At 32.5% G+C, this 13250-nt stretch overlaps 2 protein-coding genes across 2 annotated transcripts; both read left to right on the top strand.

The window, feature by feature from the left end:
• Positions 1-580: 580 nt before the first annotated feature.
• Positions 581-2430, top strand: LOC110894009 (peroxidase 45). The gene is made up of 4 exons (XM_022141173.2): positions 581-822; positions 909-1100; positions 1635-1800; positions 1897-2430. Exons 1-4 carry the CDS (start codon positions 595-597, stop codon positions 2292-2294), a joined length of 984 nt encoding a protein of 327 aa, XP_021996865.1. The 5' UTR covers positions 581-594; the 3' UTR covers positions 2295-2430.
• An 8672-nt stretch (positions 2431-11102) lies between these two features.
• Positions 11103-12925, top strand: LOC110892397 (peroxidase 45). Its single transcript, XM_022139563.2, has 4 exons — positions 11103-11339; positions 11439-11630; positions 11759-11924; positions 12305-12925. The coding sequence occupies exons 1-4, from the start codon at positions 11139-11141 to the stop codon at positions 12700-12702; spliced, it is 957 nt and encodes a 318-aa protein (XP_021995255.2). The 5' UTR covers positions 11103-11138; the 3' UTR covers positions 12703-12925.
• Positions 12926-13250: the final 325 nt, after the last annotated feature.

Here is a 13250-nt window from a genome sequence, read left to right as displayed (position 1 = left end):
TTCTTCAACTTTTAATTTTTTTCTTTTTTTTAGTTTCAGTGGTAGGGATGAGCTCGGTGTCAACCGATACAGAATCGATACTGATACCGAAAATACCGGTTACGGTACCGGTATATGAAGGTAAAAAACGGTAGTGAACCAGTATCAGGAACGCCAAAAGTCGGTATCGAATTGGTACTTAAGATCTTTCGGTTCGGCAAATTTGGTACCGGTACCCAGAACAATTTGCTCATCTCTGACCACGGATTTCATACGAACAACATCGTTACCATATAACCTTTTTGGTTGATATTCTTTCGGTTATGTTTTAGTGTTTTTTTTCTACATTTTCTTTTTATTCTTATCAGCAGCTCTGTTCGCAACACGCTCATAGTGATTTCAAAACACATGTAAACACGGACTAAATAACAAAAGAAATTCGCCGCAACGCGGTGAATTTCTTTAAAGATAGTTAGAAAATAATAACAGAAAAAAAATATATAAACAATATGTCAAGGATATATGATTAAGTAGTATATCTTTGTAAATATTATAAAATTAGGCATCTATGTACTCAGTAGTCAGTACTTATATATGCCCACCATCTTAACTACAATGATGAAAACGGAAACCAAAATGAAGATGCAAATGCTATGTTTCTTGTTCTTCTCTTTCCTTGTTGCTTCATCATATGCTCAAGTTAAACTTAAACAAAACTTCTATCAAAACACTTGCCCAAATGTCGAATCAATCGTTAGATCTGCCGTCACTAAAAAGTTCCAGCAAACGTTTGTCACCGCTCCGGCCACTCTCCGCCTCTTCTTTCACGACTGTTTCGTTCGGGTTCGTTTAACTATCCATATACAAACTTATTAAATTTTGTAATATGATCAATTGTATTCAATGTTATGGTTATGTATGTTGTATAGGGATGTGATGCTTCGGTTATGTTAGCAAATGGAAATGCGGAGAAGGACCATCATGATGACTTGTCGTTGGCCGGAGATGGATTCGACACGGTTATCAAAGCGAAGGCCGCGGTTGACAGCAATCCAAGTTGCAGGAATAAAGTTTCTTGTGCGGATATATTAGCTCTTGCCACAAGAGATGTTGTAGCTTTGGTGAGTATTGCCTCAAGACTTGTGGTTACCATTTGAACCAATTTAATGATTTTAAAGTTTTAGGCAGATTGGACTTCAATCATCCAAACTAAACTCATTTCCTGATAATAATTTATAGTAACAATGCGAAAAATGACACTCATAACTTTCACTTTTGTTGTTCAGGGTTGTTTTCACCTTATTACGTGTTCAAGGTTGTTTCACTTTAACAGAAAAGTAACTACGACTGCCGCTAATGAATGTTGTAAATTGTGTTGAAATATAATATAATAATAAATGGAAGTTAGGGGCAGAAGAACTTACTTTACGTTAGAGTGAATTTGTTTTTGGCAACGGAAAGGAAAAAGTCATAAGTTTACTTTGTCACATACCAGCATGAATGAGTCATTGTTTTAAAATTACTACCAATTTGCCTATCACCTTTTATAGCTAAACTAATATGATTCAATCTATTTATATTCTTCAAAATGGCAACTCAACATTTTAAAATGTTTTTTTTTTTTGTGGCTTAATTTTTTTATTTATAATATACAGACAGGTGGGCCATCGTACAACGTTGAATTAGGAAGGAGAGATGGAAGAATCTCTACCAAAAAAAGTGTTCAACACAAGCTTCCACATGCAGATTTTAACCTAGACCAACTCAACACCATGTTTGCCTCTCATGGTCTATCTCAAACCGATATGATTGCACTTTCAGGTAAACTAATTGATCCACATGGTTGATTAATTAACGGTACCAAACTAAAACATATATTTTAACACACACTTTATCATGTAAACTATTGTTTTCTAGGTGCGCATACGCTAGGATTCTCTCACTGTGGTCAATTTAAAAAACGTATCTATTCAAAGGCTGGAATAGACCGGACGCTAAATCGACAGTATGCTCTTCAGCTACGACAAATGTGTCCAGTTAATGTAGACCCTAGGATTGCGATTAACATGGACCCTACCACCCCGCAAACTTTTGACAACGCGTATTATAAGAACCTTGAACAAGGGAAGGGGTTGTTTAGCTCGGACCAAGTCTTGTTCACGGACAAGCGATCAAGGCCAACGGTTAATCTATTTGCTTCAAACAACAATGCCTTTAATCAAGCGTTTGTGAACGCTATCACCAAGCTTGGCCGTGTTGGGGTTTTGACAGGAAACCAGGGCGAAATCAGGCGTGACTGTACTAGAGTTAATTAAAAAAATGATGATTATTTTTCTTGAATAAGTAGCTACAATTGTTCAAATGTACCTATGCAAGTAGTTTTCGAAGAACAGTTCGATTATGTTGAATATAATTTGAATATATAATAAATACTTTATGTGAATTGTGATATATCTTTAAGTTGCACACTACTAGAAAACAGCCAGATTTACGACAAGCATATTTGTAGCAAATCTGTGGAAAATTGGCCTTAGCTACAAATTTGCGACAAAACAGGTCCGTGTGAAAAATTCTTGTTGGAAAGTATGATTGCGACAAAACTACCACAAAATTTGCTACAAGTTTCCGACAAATAACAACCATCGCAAGATTTTCCACAAAATTCCGACAATTTTTTTAAAGCCTTTTCTACCATTTTTCGACAAATTTGTCACAAATCCCACTTTTAACATACTTTATTAATATTTTATTTTTACTCATTTTTAATAATAATAATTTAAGAAAACAATTAATTAAAAAACCGTTTTCGACAAATTTCCTACAAACTCAAAAAACATATTATTTTTTTTAAATTATAGTATTTATTAAAATTAAGAAATATAAAATAAAGTAATTTTTTTTGTCGGAAAACTGTAGCAACCTAACTCAATTCGCTACAAAATTTCGACAAAATAATTATTTTATTTATTAAAATTGTTTAATTTACTAAAATTAAATAACTAACCTCATTTTGTGGGAAAACCATAGGAAACTGGCTCAATTTGTTACAAATTTCCTACAAATTCATGTTGTGTGGCGATTTTGTCTGAAAATTGCGGAAAAGTTTTAGGTTTTTTTTGTGTTTCTCTTTTTTGTCGCAAAAACTGTAGGAAAGTTGTAGTAAAAATTTAGTTGTAGAAAATTTGTGGGAAACTTTTGTAGTAAAAAATGAAGATTTCTAGTAGTGGCATAATATTTGTCACTGATTTTTGTAACATATTATTGAAGTTTTTAGCTGGTGACTTGCTGTTAAAACTTAAAAGTATGTATGTATTATTATTCGGACTTTTATAGATGTTTGATGCATAAAGTTTCTGTAATAGCTGTTACTTGTCTTTTAGTTTTATCTTTTGTGGTGCACCAAAAGGTGTCTAATACAGACTGGTATAAGTTTAATGGTTGTTTGGGTATTTTGAATATTTGGTATTATTGTTTAATACTTGAGATATAGCAATAACCATTAAACTACATGGACCAAAATCGCAATTTACTCTAAGATCTAAATCTGTGTTCGAATCTCAGTTGATCTTACTGATAAGCTTTCGATTTTATTTCAGTCATGACAATCGTATAATTGTTGGAATTGACATTCTTTTTGCATATATTACCAGACACATACATTAACAAAGACAAAATATATATTATCAGACTTGATATTGCAATGTATGTTTAGAATAAAATACAGTGGTTATAATTGTTTACCATTCTTCTACATTAAAGCGCTTCTAGCCAATTAGATTTGATTAATTTAGAGTAGAAATATGTCAACATGACTATTAGGTATTGGAAACTTTGAATATGTGATATGTTGGGAGCATAAGATAAATGCATGAATCCACTACCAGTGTCCAGTGCTGAAATCACAGTTATTATAATTTGGTGCACTCTTTTGTCTTTTTGTTTTTTGTAATAAGTAAAGGTGGCTAAGAGTTTTAATATTAAATTATAATAAAATAATTAACCCTTCTCTCAACTACATTTCTTACTTGTCACGCACATCCTCTAAAAAAATGGAGTTTTTATTAGACTCCCTTTTGAAAAATCATTATTTATTGAATATTTTTTTTATCAAAAAAATGTTTAAAAACACTTTATATGGAAAGAATAAAAGCGTTTTTGTAATTCAATAAAGAAACGTTTTATTATTTGCAAGGAAAAAAGCACCATCTCTAAAAAAAATTCAAAAATCATTTTAAAAATATTTTCTCTTTGGTCATATAAGTAAATCATGATTAACCATGGTGTGACCACACTAAAATCATTAACATTCCTCACATTGTAATATAATCCTTGATCACGTAAAATAGTGATAACGGAAATTAGTGCTATAAACGAATCAAATGAACACGAATAAGGTATTGTTCGTGTATATTCGTTAAGGAAATAAATGTGTTTACGAACAGTTTACGAACACTTACCGAACGAGATTTTATATTCGTGTTCGTTCATTAAGGAAATGAGCGTGTTCCTGAACGGTTCACGAACACAAATAAATTTGGCGAACGCGACGAATGATAAAGGTGGAAAGCCTAGAGAGTAGCACTGGAACTTGAATCCCTTATTGTGGAATGGAGGTCCATCGTATTCGTCAATATAAATAATGAGAAAGGAAAAAGAGATGATGCATAAACAAGGTGAAATAGGGTTTGCTAGTTTAATTGTTAGGGTAAAAAAATAAATAAAAGTTTAATAATATATAAAGTATATATAAAATATATGTAAGTACAAAAATCATTAATTAAAACACAAACATACGAACAGAAGCGAACGAATTTTCACGAACACAATTGAACGCCGCGAGATCTCTATTCATGTTCGTTCATTTAACTAATCGAACGGAATTTCTTGTTCATGTTCGTTCGTTGAACATAAACGAACTTCCAGCCGAACGGTTCATGAATTGTTCGCTGAACGTTCGGTTCGTTTACTAACCTAACGGAAATACAAACTCACAGATAAATGGAAAATATTGGACACTTAATTTTTATTTAGTATATTACACATTCCAAATATTTGAATATTGGTGTGTCACTAAGCTATTCATTTGAATACATGAAGATGATATACACATGAATTTAACGACTCGACACATTTTTATGTTCTTACTTGACACTATTAGTACAAGGCTTGTGTCGTTATCCTCTAATGAGCATATAGAAGCTAAGTCGAAGCTAATGGTTAGACCTTATACTCAAGTATGTAATTCTTTCAGAGTTGCACATGCTTTGCAATTTTTCAAAAGAACTCTTCTTGATATGCCTTGATCTTCAACCTTCTCTTGCATGTCCGAACACATAACATGGAGTAGCTAACCCATTATTTACACCAAATTAACACGTTTTAAACTTGATTACTATTCGTTAACTTGTTTGCAACAATTAGATAATTGAGTTAAATAAATCATGTTTGGGTTACACGATTTATATATATGGGTTGTGTTTGTTAAATAACTCATGATGTCAATAGTAAGCCTATCACAAATGAAACCCGTCAAACCCAAAATGATCAGCACCCCTAATGTATGCCTTCTTTAACCATCACAACCCATTATTATGACCACCACCAACACTTTTCATCACTATATAATGCATCCGTAATCACCATCGCGTGGGCATATAAATTTCACCACGACCATGCACATGAGTAAATAAGAATAAGAACTCTGTAATATATATATATACACACACTTTAGATGTGATGGGTTCATAAAATAACTCTTGACTCAAATACAACTAATGCGTTTTGATGCGTTGGTTGTCGATAAGGAAGAAATTCATGGCTAAGTGTGCCTAGAGGTGAGCAATCCATGATAGACAACCTTATGAAATGTTTTCGTTTGAGCAACCAAAAATAAAGCCATAAACTACTTGTAGGCAAATTGAACAATACTTTTGCTATCAGATGCTACATAATAGATCTTTTGGATAATTTTTTTATCTCTAACATATTAAGTAAATTTAATAGAAAAAAAAACTATAAATAAAACAGATTAAATGGGTCAAACTCATCACATATATAGGGTCAGGTAGACATGTAGTAGTCGTCTGACACCATAATCAATTTGTTTATAATCTAGAATCCATTTGTATTATACAAGTTTCTTTTGCAGAATTATGAGGAAAAAATGGGAGGTCTTCAGTAATAAAATAGAATGTTATAAGAAACGAACTTACATGTTTCTAGTTTTTTTTTTAATAAATAAGTTACTAGAGCCTTTTAAGTGTTACTAACTCCTTGGGTCATCTAACACAGTTTACAAACCCAGCTCATGGGTTTACAAGGAACTTTTGGGCCTGTTGTTATCAGCAAAGTAGGCCCGAATCAGAATTCTTCTTTTAAAGGCCTATAATGGGCCTGCCATAATTAGTTTTAGTTCATATATGGGATTTAGGCATTGAAGAAGTTCTAATTTACAATTACAAAAACTAAATGAAAATGAGGGAAGATTGACTTTTAATTGAACATGCATAATTTAATAAAATAAAAACTTTAAGGACAATTACACCAAAATAGCCGGTAAGCGGGCAACAAGCTGCGCCGCTACCTTTTTTGAATAGCGTTATGAACCGATGCATTTTGTTATTTTGTAGTGTTAATAGTATACGCCATTGTTTGAGACAAAAGGTTGTTGTGTGTACCTTTTTCCATACCTAGATAGACTTTATCAAATAGTAAAAACCCTATAATTATATTATTTATTATTGATTAATGATGATTGATTGATAATTACAAATAAAATTAATAACTATTATTATTTATTATTGATTGATTGATAATTACAAAGAAAAGCAAATTAAATCATATCTCATAACTATTATTAAAGTTATAAAATTTATTCCCGCTAATATATATTTTTTTCTAATATGTATCATCAACTGACTTTATCATCTAATATATTTTTTCTAATATGTATCATCAACAAACTTTATCATATTTTACTCCCATTATAATCATCTTCTTCAAAACCACCAACGTAAACCTGAAAATCAATCCACAATTGTTGCCAAAATTCAAACCTTTAAATAACTTAATTTGTTTATGGTTTTAAAGTCGAACAGCCAAACAGCCAAATTTCCAAACACAACCACCATCACAGCCGCAATGAACATCACACAAACAAGCCCATCACGCGTGATACATCTCTTTGTGGTGGTGTATCATGGCATCACGACCGTGATAGGGGTGTATTATGCTTCCACCCTAAGTGTCAACTTCGTGAAGTGGAATATTAGGTGTTGTTTGTTTGTTTGTTTTTTTTTTTTTTTTTTTTTTGAAAACCTCTGCGCAGACTTTTCTAGTCTGCGCAGCACAGACCACACGCAGACATTGTCATCCGTAGACTGTTTGTTTTTCCGAAGACGTTTCATTATAAGACGTCTGCGCGAGCTCTTTTTGGTGCAGAGTTGGCCCATGCACTTCTAAGATCTTCTAAGGTCTGCAGAGGGTTAAACACCAACACCCACCACCACCGTCCATTACCACCACCACCACTGTCCACCACCCACCACCGTCCATCACCCACCACCACCGCTTACCACCATCACTGTCCACCACCAACGTCCAGCACCACCACCACCGTCCGTACACCACCACCTGTTTATTTTAGAAGTCTACATACATTAAAAAATAAACAGTCTTCTTCTTGCAGACGGGCAGACGACAAAGGTTTGGTTCACTTCTTCTTCTACAGATGTTTGCAGATGTGGTCCGCAGACTGCGGACATTTTCCTTCTTAAAAAACAAAGAACACCTTAAGCTATTTTTGCTTAGTATCATGGACGTACTTTTCATAAGCTCCGTAAAGACCAAAAAATGATGATATATGTGCTCATGTTTGGATTAAAAAAAAAAAAAAAACTTTGTTTATAGAAGTGCTTTCTTGCTAACTAATTGAAACCTAAAGTATTTCAAGCGCAAACATAGTTAAGTTACTAAGATGACTAATATAGTTGAGTTACTTAGGTTCAAAAAAAGCCAATTAATCTGTGTATTAATCATATTTCAAAATTCCCGTCAATAATCTGTGAATTACCGAAGGATCATCGACGAGACCAGAAAAAATCACATTAAGTCTATTCACGTTAGACCGTTGGTGATTTCTGCTTATCATCTAAGATTTAGAAAATACTAGTTTTTTTTTTTTCTTTTTCTTTGGGGATTTTGTTTTAATAATCACATACAGATCTTGTCATGGATGAACTTTTCATCGGTGAGAGTTTGTTTTCTAGTAGTGTGTGATTTTGTTAGTATATTTCCATTTTTCACAAAATGCTTCAAACAAATGTAACTTTTATTTAATCGATGATATACAACAAATTGCACATAACTCAACCTCAATCTTAAATATAAAATTGGCTGCCATGAGTTAATCAATCAACGTCCAGCCTAAGATTACTATCACTTTCATGCCAACCATCACATATAGAAAATAACACCAACTCAAAAGTAAAATATTTTTTTAATACATTGATGTACCCACCTTTTCAAGAATATTTCAGCCATCATTTTATTTAATATATTATGATATCCTTTATCGAAATTAATTCTGTACTGTATTACATATAATTATATAAGTTCTCGGGATATTAGTTTTAATTAAACCTCTTATCAATATTTTGTTGTATTTTTTAACATTAAGTTGCGTGTTTGATCTACAGGTATGACATAAAGAATATATTTGCAAGAAATTTCAGAATAACCATATCATCATCATACTCAGTAAATCCCACCAATAGCAAAACTAAGGTAGCGTCTGAGAAGGGTAAGATGTAGACAGCCTTACCTCTACCCTGTAGGAATGAAGAGGCTGCTTCCAGTGAGACCCCCGGCTCGATGGTACTTTTGTATCAAGCCTTGGACATAAGGAACATAACACTAGGCAATTAAGACAAAGGCCAATTAGTGCATGTACTCCCTTGTCTTTCGGCTATCAACGCCACCACATGATGCATGATTAACCATCCCCTTCTTTTAACATTATTTTCACGAAATTAGTAAAATAACGTTAAAATTAATGCAATTTCATTTTTGCATAAATTCCCTAATTAGCTCTAGATATAGAAATAAATGTACGCTTTTTAATTAAAATCAGAATAACCATATAAATTCTCTAATTAGCTCTTGATATAGAAACAAATGTATACTTTTTAATTAAAATAACTGTGTTGATACAAAATCTGAAATACGTATCAAGTAATGATTAATAAACATTGTAATTTCAACGGATACAGCATACAAGTAACATGCCATAGTAGTTGCTCACAACCAAAGTAATTCAAATATTGGAAGAATATATTGGAGTTGTAACAAATCAATATCTATATAACTAGTGTAATTCCCTCACATGTCGTGATGGGATTTTGGTTGGCATCGGTTCAATTCATTGCGGTATTGGTATAGTAGTGGTACTCGGTATAACAACCAAAAGAGATAAAAACAAATACCGGTATTAGTACGGATATTTACCTTCTTAATTCTAATAAAACCATTCTAAAGAAGACACGTGTCAATACTATCTTATCTCTCAAAAAATTATTTTTAAATCAATATATTGAGTCTGAATGGTTAAGACCTCTAATCTGAATTGGTCAGACATTTGTCTCTGAACGGTTAAGCATTATACTTGCTCTTAATGATTTAGAGCTCTTACTAGTTTAACACTTAATGGTTCAGACCTCTTACTCTTACTGGTTCAGCACTTAACCATTCGAAAGTTGTCAAACAACCCCTAATACTTTTAATATTTTAAACCAATGAGTCCTTATTTCTCATCTACGATTTAAAATAATAAAATTTATCTACAATTATTCTACTTAAATATTATGTGTATTATATGGATTGAATAATGAAAACTGTTTAGGTATTGGTTACTGTGAGCAAAATATTACAAGCTTGTAGAATGATTATTAGGTACACCTACTTGTCTTATTATGCTCTGAAAAGAAGTAGTTTTCATTATTCAACTAGTACAATACACGAGACTACAACCTATCAATATAATAACTAACATAGTCAAAGTATATTAAATTGGTAATTTTTACCGTTTATGTAATGAAAGGGTTGAAATCATTTAGTGTCTTTTTTAATAACCTTTTACATTTAGTTACTAGTTAATATTGTACATGCAAGAATGTGTACCCACATCGTCGTTTTTTATGAACAAACACAATACCACTAAACCATTATTTATATTATAGTGGTCATATTCATGTGATACTAGAAACTTGAAGTCTTGAACTAAAATTTACTAAACCTAATATATATTGTAAGTGTTAAAGATTCTAATAATTGAAAGGCAAGAAACTACAAAATATGAATATGAATATTAATTTCATTAAAAGTTTTAACAATATATAGTAGGTTTTATTTTTTAAAAACAATTCAACAGATATAAAATTTTATACACATATAGGTTAGACATTTTTAGTCTAATAATTCACAAGATGGGGAAAGACCCGGTGTTCTAAGTGACTCGATTCAAGCCTCCACCATTTAGTTTTGGTGGAAACTGGTGATGAAAGGAGACTAGACGAGTAGGCGGCGATCACTAGTTCGATCTTTGAACTAAGTGGGTTTTACCTCACCGCACTGTTGTGCCTTCTGCCGAGTGTTCACGGGCTTCGGCCCTAGGGTGAGGGTTTTCCCTGGTTTGGAGGCGAATGTATCCCGATGTGATGAATTTCGCTGGTTTGGAGGCGAATGTATCCCGATGTGATGAATTTCGCCAGAAGCTCTTTTGAAGAATTCGTTGACCATTCAAAAAAGTCACAGGTTGGACTAATTTAAAGATAATCATTTTACTATGTTGCACATAACTATAATAACATCTATTAAATTTAACACATTTTTATGTATTTAACATTTAAACCGTTTTAAAATTACATATATGTATTATGTATGCATATATTCTGTTTTGACTAACAAACATGGATGATTAAGTTATAGCTAGTAGGATAAACTAGCTTATTCCATTGTTGAATAAGGCAATGGTCAATAAAAAATAGACATACTCATATATGTATCTGTATTTAAGTCATTGACCATATTACAATAATATATGTAGGTATCTATATAAACATCCTCACTCCAAAATCATACAACAAAGAGAAAAGGAAAGCAAAATGAAGAAGCAAATACTAACTTTCTTGTTCCTCTCTTTGTTTGTTGCCTCATCATATGCTCAACTTAGAAAAAATTTCTATCAAAACACTTGCCCAAATGTAGAATCAATAGTCAAATCAGCTGTCACCAAAAAATTTCGGCAAACTTTTGTCACCGCCCCAGCCACTCTACGCCTCTTCTTTCATGACTGTTTTGTTCGGGTTTGTCTCGTTTAACTTCCGCCATACTCATTTCTAACTATGATTACCAGTCATTAATTAACTGTTAACATATTCATTTTTTACTCTATGTTTATATAGGGATGTGATGCTTCGGTTCTTCTAGCGAATGCAAATGCCGAGAAGGACCATCCTGACAACTTGTCACTCGCTGGAGACGGATTTGATACAGTCATCAAAGCGAAAGCCGCCCTTGACAGCAATCCCAATTGCCGGAATAAAGTTTCTTGTGCAGATATATTGGCTCTTGCCACTAGAGATGTCATTGGTTTGGTATGAACAATCATATTCTTTTGATGTGACTGTTGATTTTTTGGGTCTCATAGGAAATAAAATATCTTAGTATATATTTATTACATAGATTTGGTTATGTTTATATATTTGTTTGTTTAAATAAACAGGCAGGTGGGCCATCATACAGTGTAGAGTTGGGAAGAAGAGATGGGAGGGTTTCTACAAAGAATAGTGTGCAACAAGGTCTTCCACAACCACATTTTAAGTTGGACCAACTTAATAGCATGTTTGCAAAGCATGGTTTATCTCAAACCGATATGGTTGCACTTTCAGGTAATTAAATGTGTTTTATAACGCAGCGAGGGAATTCAAAAGAACATAAAAATTGTATTAATAAAATAATATTTTTATATATAAAATACCTTAACCATACCCCATTATATAGAGATCGTAATGAAAATGATAATGAGAAAACTAACCAACTAATGATAACGGTAAAACGTCAATAACTATCATGGTATTCAAACCAGAGATAGAATAATGACTAAAAATGAACTTCAAAGATAAATAATATATCGAATAATAATAACTATAGTAGATAATAAACTCAACTAATAACGGGCTTGATCATGCATGTAGATCACGTTATTCATTATGGTTAAAAATATGTCTTTTTGAACACCTTTTATAAATGGTGTTTAATTGTTTTACAGGTGCACATACACTTGGATTTTCTCATTGTAGCAAATTCTCGAAACGAATTTATAATAAGAAGGGAATAGACCGGACGCTAAACCGCCAATATGCTCTTCAACTAAGGCAAATGTGTCCGCTTAAAGTAGACCCAAGGATAGCAATTAACATGGACCCTACCACCCCTCGAACTTTCGACAATGCGTATTTTAGGAACCTTCAACAAGGAAAGGGTTTGTTTACCTCTGACCAAAATTTGTTCACGGATACTCGATCAAGGCCAACAGTCAATCAATTTGCGTCTAGCAACAATGCCTTTAACCAAGCTTTCGTGACCGCCATTACCAAGCTTGGTCGAGTAGGGGTTTTGACGGGTAACAAGGGTGAGATCAGACGTGATTGCACACGACGTAACTAAAAAACAACTATGTGGTTTCCATTCGTTATTGAATTATATTCCTAAGTGTAGATTTAATGTTTAAAATAAGTAGCTACCAATGTTCACATTGTAGCTTTTGAAGGAGTCATGTTGGTTTGGTTTTCATATTGTAACATTTGGTCTTGAGGTTGTAAATGTTGACATCAAATGCTAATATTTCCTTGTTCCAGAAAAGTTTATTTGAACAAACCCATTTTCATCATATCATTTTCCGTTGTTGCTCTAATGACTAGTGAGGTTTGTCTAAAAACCCATTTCCATGGTCCATACAAATATTTTGTTCTTTCTTTTTTTATTTTTTGAATATCATTCCCTTCTAGTGATAGTGACAGATTGTTGTTTTGGATCAATATCCGATTTAGTGAAGCTCTGTTTCATTTTAATTCTTTATTTTTTATTTCAATATAACCAAATATTCGAATATTTACTTTCCATTATACGTATACAATTTGATTTGTTAATATTATCACATTCCTGACATATAAATAATACTAATTAAATATGATTATCAAAAGTATAAAACTTGT

The sequence above is a fragment of the Helianthus annuus genome, chromosome 12, assembly GCF_002127325.2.
Source record: "Helianthus annuus cultivar XRQ/B chromosome 12, HanXRQr2.0-SUNRISE, whole genome shotgun sequence".
In the NCBI taxonomy this organism is placed as follows: domain Eukaryota; kingdom Viridiplantae; phylum Streptophyta; class Magnoliopsida; order Asterales; family Asteraceae; genus Helianthus; species Helianthus annuus.
This window is presented reverse-complemented; position numbering and strand designations above follow the sequence as displayed.